An 8,202-nucleotide genomic window follows, 5' to 3' on the forward strand; every position below is an offset into this window, starting at 1 on the left:
CCTAGGTATGTTTCATTAGGTTTTAGAGACATGGACAGTTCACCTATTGGGCACTGGAACAGGCTCCCCAGGGAAGTAGTCACAGCACCAGCCCGACAGAGTTCAAGAAGTGTTCGGACAATACTCACAGGAAAATGGCGTGACCCTTAGGGATGTTGCTACGCAGGGCCACGAGTTGGAGTCCATGATCCTTGTGGGTCTTTTCCAACTCAGGATATTCTATGATTCTGTGACTCTAGACCTGGACTCTCTCCTACACAACTTATTGTAGACCAGTAAAGGTCTCTTTTGCTACTAAAATCTAACAGGGCAGTCTGATAACTAACTGCTGGTGACAAATCAGGGCAAATATTTTTAATGCCTATTCAAGGGCAATTAATATAAGAGCTAAAATTTCACCATACTGTGAAGAAATATGTGCAAACCACAAACCAAGTGAATGTTTAAAAACATATATATTCCTTATACATGTAACCCACACAATTCAGTACAGGTGCTTTGTGTTAGCTAGTACGTAACTCTGAAAAGCACTCTAATGCTTACATTAAATCTTACCTGCAGTATTCACAATTCTCTTTGCTTGGATTATTCCAAGTGGAGTTTCAACTTCCCATGTCCCGTCTGATCGGGAGTTCAGATTAGTCACTTGCACAGGATAATTTAATTGAGCACCATATTTTCTGGCTCCTGCAGCCAAGGCCATAGTTAGAGAATAAGGATCAATATGACCGTCTCCAGGGTTATACAGGCCAGCTAAAACCTAAATGGAGGTAAAACCCCCCAAAATGAAAGAAAATACAATTTATCAAAATTAGATCGTTTTTTTAAACAAAACTACTTTCTTACTTGAATACAGTAAACTTTAGGAAGTCAAAGAAATTTTCAAAATATATAATAACTTTACCCAACCTAACAATGGCCTATGACAGTCAAATTCCTCTGATCTCCCATGCAATCAAAGGTTGCAATTCTTTAATATTATAATATTATAGACATGGTAATTAATAGTATGTACTCTAACATACAGTATGCATAAAATTCACAAGTTCTGATTTTACTCTATAATACATCTTTTTCCAATGAAAAACAAGAATCTGTTGCACAATTTGTAAAAAGAAAGGAGACTGTACATGCATATTTCTGACAGACCAATATTTCAGTGCAATGGAAGTTACATATCATAAAACTGGCTTCTTTACCTTATCCATGTTCAATAAGGGAAATAGCTCTTGCACTTTTTCAGGCGTGATTAAATATTGCTCTGTTGGGTGCCAACCAGCACGAGTCATTTGGTATTTGAATTCATCCGCCCTAGTAGGGGTTGAAGCAATTCTGATACTGCCAGGCTGATGAAACCCCACAGGCTAAATCAAAGAGAAACAGCAAATTACTGAAAGAACCTTTACTGATTGCCATATATGTATTTTTTCTGTGCTAAGAGGAGTCTACAGGAATTTTTCCACTAACATCATTAAGAAAAATGCAAGTAAGCTATGGGCCCTTGAAGGAAGAGGCCTTGGATATAGACTTCTAGAAAAAATAATTTTTCAAGCAGTTATCAAATTAGCTTCCTAACTTAATGCACACTATCTTCAAAACAGTTGAAAGAAGTATTTATTGAATGCCATGATACATCCATTTTTACTAACAACTAATACATACTTGATATATGCACTCACACACTTTCAAAAGTAGAATCAGATACTTCTCAAAAATAAGTATATATTATATACTTTATTTTAAAAGCTGTCATTTGCATGACTTCCTATTGAATGTATTTAACTAAGCACCTTTATAAACACAATGAAAAACCACTCACTGGTGTTGTCTTTTTAATAAATTAAACATCCTTACAGAGCTGGACACAGAATGCTTACTTTTCTTCACGTTTTCTATGTTATCTCACAGGACAATGATAAGGCTGACTGGAACTCACTATGATAATCTGATGTGCCAGCTTATCTAGTTGAGTAGCAGAAAGAAGAAAAAAGCATTTTATGACAAATATGAAAAATATCTGTCATATATATATATGACAAATATGAAAAATATATGAAATTTGTAGACTAGTAAAGTGAGGTTCATTAAATTTCTGCTGCTGTCCAAAACAAGCACAAGTTTAGTAAATGAAATCTATAAGGCTGGGAGATGCCAAATGAAAAAGATGACTCCTGTGTTTCTCCACATATCCATTCCTTAAGTCACTACATAAAAACACTGAAAGGGACACGAAGAATTGCAGCAATCTTCTCAAGTAGAGACAGCATCATATCATATGAATTTTTACGCAGACATATTTAAGGCAGGAATGTATCATAATCAGTCTGTTCATTCCAGATTCCTAATACTATTTTAGCTCCTTTATCAAGTTAAAGTTGCAGACTCTCTGTTGTGTCTTCAGATGTTTTATGAGTACCATTTTCCTAAACTATAGAGGGATCTGGGAAACTTCTACAAAATGTAGTGACTGGGTATGAAGAAGAATGTATTTCAGTAAAAAGGTATATACTGCTACTTCACACCATTATCAACTATGCTTTTTTGTAAGACTATTCCTACATTTGGTATTGCCCTGAATTAACACTTCAAAGGTTAAGGGGATTACCTGTCCTGTCTCTTCTTCCAGCTTTTCATAGAGTTTGATGCTGTAAGCATGGATTTTCTTCAGATTTATTCCAGGATGAAAATAAGTAGTTAAACCAGCCTCAAATAAGAAATAGGAACAATAGATTAGAAATGCAGTGTTCTTGCCTTCCTTCCAATGTCATTTAAAAAGGAACTGCCAAGATACTGTAAAGAAAAACAACACATGGATAGAGCCAACTGCTACAAAAATAAAAATAAAGTATTTTCTTACTTAAGCCATTTCTGTTTTCTGCACAGGTGTTTTCCCATCTGCCTTTTCTCACCAAGTCTGCCAACCCACGATAGTGTTGCAGTTGTTCTCTCCTATCTGATATCTCAATTTATATACAATATCATAGCGCACCAGATTATTGAAATGCGCAGATAATCCAGTGGAAAAGAGTGTAAAATTAATAATTTGTCAGTATAATATTTTACAGTTCCATCTATAGTCTATTAATAAATTTGACTAAAAGTATTTTTGGCAATTTTCATTACAATCTGAGTTTAAGAAGAGATCACAGAAACCTACAGGAGGGAGATTCATCTAGTAAGGGCCCCACGAAGAACAAAGCAGGTATGTTGATTTCAGGAAGTCCTTGGGCTAAATTAATTGTCTAGAAAAAATATTCCTTGTCCATTTCTTATTATCATATTGAACCATTAGCATCACACAGGACACAGCTGAAGACTAGATATTTGACTAAATGTGATTTTTATCTCATTTGATACATGTGCATTCATGTTGTGAACACATTTATTTAAATTACCTTAAAGTAAGCCCCAGGACTGTTTCACTGCTGAGTTTTAGCTGAAACTTGTCTGTTCATCAAAAATGTGTTCTAAAGGCCTTTTTTCAGTGTGTACAGAATGAAGAAATAAAATAGGCATTGAAATATTTAAATTTCCTTAGCCATGAACAATATCTAAGAGTAATTAATTTACTTCTACTTGCAAATTTTGTTATCTCATTTTGGTTTTTCCTGTATTCTTTTATTTATGTAAACATTTTCTGGCCTTCTGTTATTCTTCCAAATGTAGTAATAAATCATCCAGATGTAAAGAAATTCCATTTTAGTGATCACTATTAGTGTAGTCATTTTGAACTAAATGAGTCACAAATCACTTGCAAGTTAGCTACAAACCCATATCTATTCAAGAGCATGTAATTGCAGGGATTAAATAAATACTTCAATCTCTTACACTTTCAAGTGAAGAAAAGAAGTTTAAATGCACTTAACACCTTTTAGGTTGAGATAATAAATGTTTCCAATTTCAAGAGTATGGCTGGCAGACAGCTATAACCCGATTTCAGTAAATAAAAATTAAGATATAAAATCATAAAATGATTTTAATGAAACAAAAAGATTGAATGGGTCCTTATGAGATTTCTCTTAACTTTCATATTCAGAGCAGGATCAGCTACAAGATCTGACCACATTTCTCAAGATTTTTTCCAGATTCTTTGAGAATCTTCAAAGACAGTGGCTCCTCTACTTTCCTAGCTTCATATGGAACTTTACATTTGGCCTTGATAAATTCCATAAAACTGTCCTTTCATCCTTGCAGTCTGCCTGGGTCCCTCAGCATGGTTGCCCTGTCCTTGAGTGCATTGACTACTCCTCACAGTTTGGTGTAAACTTCAAAAGTGAATGAGCATGTGCTTCATCACCTACTCCAAATTAGTGATAAAGACATTAAACAGGATGGGTCCCAGGGCAGATTCCTGTGACACTCCACTTATTTCCAAGATTTGGGTAGAATATGACTTAATCACCCTCTAAGCCCAGCCATCCAAAGAGTCTTTTAACTTTCTAGCTGTCCAGCCATACAGACTGTAACATCTTCAGCTGAATAAATGGATAGTGTGGGAGAGGGTGTCTGAAGTCTTGCTAAAATCTAGGTAAATCTCATCCACTGATCTCCCTGTGTCTAAGAATTCATAATATTCCATAATAGTCAGCAATCAGATTTGATCTGACATGATTTATTCTTCGCAAATTTATTTTGACTCTTGCAAATCACATTTTTTTCTCCTTTATGGACCTGGGACTCACTCGATGATTTTCTGAAGAACTGAACTAGGGTTAGCTGACCTTTAGCTCCTCTGCTCAGTCCTTTGGCCTTTTTCTAAAAGTCATATATATAACCTTTGCCAAATCTCTGGCACCTCCACCAATTTCATAGTATTTCAAATGTGATACATCTGTGGCCTTGCCATGAATCAGCAGCATTATTGGATGCAGCCTGTCTGCTCCAACACATGAGCATGTGCCAAATTACTCCAGTAATCCCTGGTTTGGTCCTCATCCATTGCCTGTAGTTACTCTCCCCCTTTAAACTGGAGGCCTGATAAATCCTGTCAGAGCAAACTGAAGCAAGAAGGCACTGAGACCTTAAGAGTGTAAATTGTGACTGAATTACTCACCTCATTCATTTATTTTCATTTTTTCAGCCTTTTGCTATTAATGCAGGAGTAGAAGCAGTTCTTGTTGCCTCTCATTTTCCTTACAAATCTTATATTTAGTTGAGGCTTGGCTTTCCTAACACCCCCTTCACATACACAGGTAACTTTTCTAAATTGCCTGATCTTCAGCTTTTTCCTGCTCTGTCACCAGTATACTGCATTTTTCTCTAGAACTCAGTCATGAATTTGCTCTGGCCCAGCTGCCTTCCCAATGCATCTATGTGTTTTCCTGAATTTCAGTGTGAACCATTCTTGTAGTTGAAGGAGATCTTTCTCTAGGCTTTACTCCATTTTTCTAAGAGATTTTGTTATTGTACATAAACATGATCTGGAAAAATAATTTAAAGAATGGCAACTTTGCTATGAGAATTGACAAAATATTTTAAAGCATTTTTATAATTGAAATTTTTAAATGCTGAAAAGTTCATGTACCAGTTTTGTTCTATTTCAGTCAGTTTCAGATTTTATTCTAATGCCATTATTAAATTAGCTTTCTGAAGGAAAATGTTATTAACACTGTTATATACTAAACTCTCTCTTGCAAGTGTGACCAAATTGTAACAAGTTATTATTTGACTTGCGCTGCGCTTTACTGTCAGCAGCAAAATCAATGGCATGTTGCAAGAAAAAGTATAATATAACATGTAATAACTCACTCTGTTACATCTTTTCATAACTGGTAATATAAAAACGTGCTTATTTGTTGTGCTGTCTTAATAGCACACATGAAAGTCAGTCAAAAGTTATCTCAGACCTGAGAAGTGAAAGAAAGTTTTGGCAGCAACACTAGCAGGAATATTAGCTACCTGAAACATGATTCTGAGCTCTGGCAGGACCTTCCTGGATGGTGAAAGAGGTAAAATGTGGTATAGTACAGCAACATCTGAACCAGACTTTCAACATTTGTGGCTGCAGGCAATGTGCTATGCGCCATTTCACATCTTAGCAGTATGTGTAATTGTCATCTGTATTTAGCGTCTTCTGTGTTTAGTGAGGAAAACACTGATAAAGACACAGTATCTGGTCTTTAACAAGGAACTCACTGTCAAGTTTTGATCTTTCTACTCATCTGAAACAGACGTCACCAACTTTTTCATCTTCACACAAAGTCCTCTAATACTGAGTTCAATGAAAAGAGACAATGAAGAAAATGAGAAGATACCATGTAGTTATCTATTTTAACATGGCCCATAACTAGGGGTTTTGCTGTGTTAATTGCATCAAATTCCTTCTGAGAGGTGTCATGAGGCATCTCTGTCAATTTTGGTAGTGCAGGCATTTTCTCTGCTGAGCTCCAGCTCCTTACCTTTGAAACTGACTCTCACTCAGGGCTCCAGGGCTGCACTCACTAAGAAGTCTGGGCAAAAGTACTGGAGGAAGGGTTGCTTTAATACTGCTATAAGCAGTATGTTAGGCTGAGTGAGTGTAACAACAAGAACACAGGAAACATTCAGTAACACCATTCATGAGTCTGGTTCCTTATAGAACTAGGGGATTTTTATTGTTTTTTACAAACATATTGTTTTGTACATGCATTGAGCAAATAAAACTTAGTCTGTGCCTCTATTTTTTGGTTATGATTCAATACACAAGATGCATGATCTGACACTTTACATGGTGTTGCTCTGTTTGCCAAACTGTTGTATTGTACAATTACTGAACGTTGTTTCTTCTTACTACACACAGCATGGTTTCTTTTGCTTTGTTGAAAAGCAAGTAAAATGAAGTATACTACTTATACACTGCAGGCAATGATTTCTTGTTTTTTCATTTCATTTTTTGCTATTGTTATCCCAAAAACCCCTACAAAACACAAAATGAAACATTGAAGACTTCAGACTTCCTCCTCTGGGAGAAGTATGAGAATACAAATAAAATATAATTAATTAATTTATCCTCTGAAATGTAAATTATTGCATAAATGTTATATTGTATTAACAGAGTAGATCTCGAGACATCATCTGTTGTGTTTCTGCTCTTTTGTGTTGCTACACACAGAGATAATCTCTCAATTTCAGTTAAGAATAGCTGGAAATAAATGGGAAAAGCATCCATTACTGTATTATTATGGCAAGCTTTATTTAATTTTGTTACAATACCTCTCCAGATGTAGATTCAGAAAATATGTAATTGCGTAAATGCACATTGTGAACCAGTATGACCATGTGATTACCATTATTAAAGGAGGTGTTGCTACCTTGACATTATTACATGTATGTCTTTTTAGTTCCTGTCTTTAGAATGCAGACAAATATGCAGGCTTGAGAAACTCAGAATGTACATTTGTTACCTTTGCTTCTCCAAGATTTTACGTAATGTCAGCAATGGCATGAAAGAAAGAGAGGGAATAAAAAGGTAATGAAAATTTCACTACCATTGTTACACAAACGACTGTTAATTTGAGACATGAACAAAACATTTCTTACTGCATGCCAGGTAGATCCTGCAGTGAGCTCAGATTTTTCTAGCAGAACAACATCCTTCAAGCCAGCTTTAGCCAAGTGATAGGCTAGACTCACACCAACACAACCACCTCCGATGATCACTGTGTCTGCCCTGTCTTTCCCTAAGGAAGGAGATGAGGCTTCTTTACTAAAAAAAAAGACCAAATTACAGACAGTTAGAAAAAGTCAATTACAGTTTTCCCCATTTCTTTTGTTTACAGCTTCAACCATAATACACATGGGTTTCTACTTGGGAGTTTACACACATAGCTTAAGACCTAACCTGTTCACTCATATCCGCTTTTAAAGCAAATGTTTTTTGAGGGCCATATAGGTAAACAGCTGTAATAAAAAAGAAGGAAAAAAAAAACCAAAACCAGAAAACAACAAAACAAGTTTGCTGCCACTTGCAACTTTAGATATTATTTATCCAATATACCCTTATATGTAGATCCTATTTCTCAAAAAGAAGCTGCTGCATAACATGACAATGTCAAAATCTGACTTTTCCAAAGTACTGTAGTATGTGCACAAAGTAGGCTTTAAAAATACTTACTTAGTAAGGCCCCTTAATAAATTTCTAAAACCAATGTCAGTAGACTAAGTCAGTATACATGTTCATGAAGAAAAAAGCTTGATACTTACTTTCATGTTCTATCTATTTTG

At 35.5% G+C, this 8,202-nt stretch overlaps 1 protein-coding gene across 1 annotated transcript in view; it reads right to left on the bottom strand.

Annotated features, from left to right (window-relative positions):
* Positions 1 to 8,202, bottom strand: part of DMGDH (dimethylglycine dehydrogenase) — a 39,777-nt gene that overhangs the window by 29,843 nt on the left and 1,732 nt on the right. Inside the window, exons 2-5 of the mRNA XM_030968976.1 lie at positions 7,519 to 7,684; positions 2,606 to 2,704; positions 1,200 to 1,364; positions 556 to 760 (exon numbers count right to left, since the gene is read on the bottom strand). Coding sequence (XP_030824836.1) covers positions 556 to 760; positions 1,200 to 1,364; positions 2,606 to 2,704; positions 7,519 to 7,684 — 635 coding nt within the window. The remainder of the gene's footprint in view (positions 1 to 555; positions 761 to 1,199; positions 1,365 to 2,605; positions 2,705 to 7,518; positions 7,685 to 8,202) is intronic.

The sequence above is a fragment of the Camarhynchus parvulus genome, chromosome Z (genome assembly GCF_901933205.1).
Source record: "Camarhynchus parvulus chromosome Z, STF_HiC, whole genome shotgun sequence".
NCBI lineage: Eukaryota > Metazoa > Chordata > Aves > Passeriformes > Thraupidae > Camarhynchus > Camarhynchus parvulus.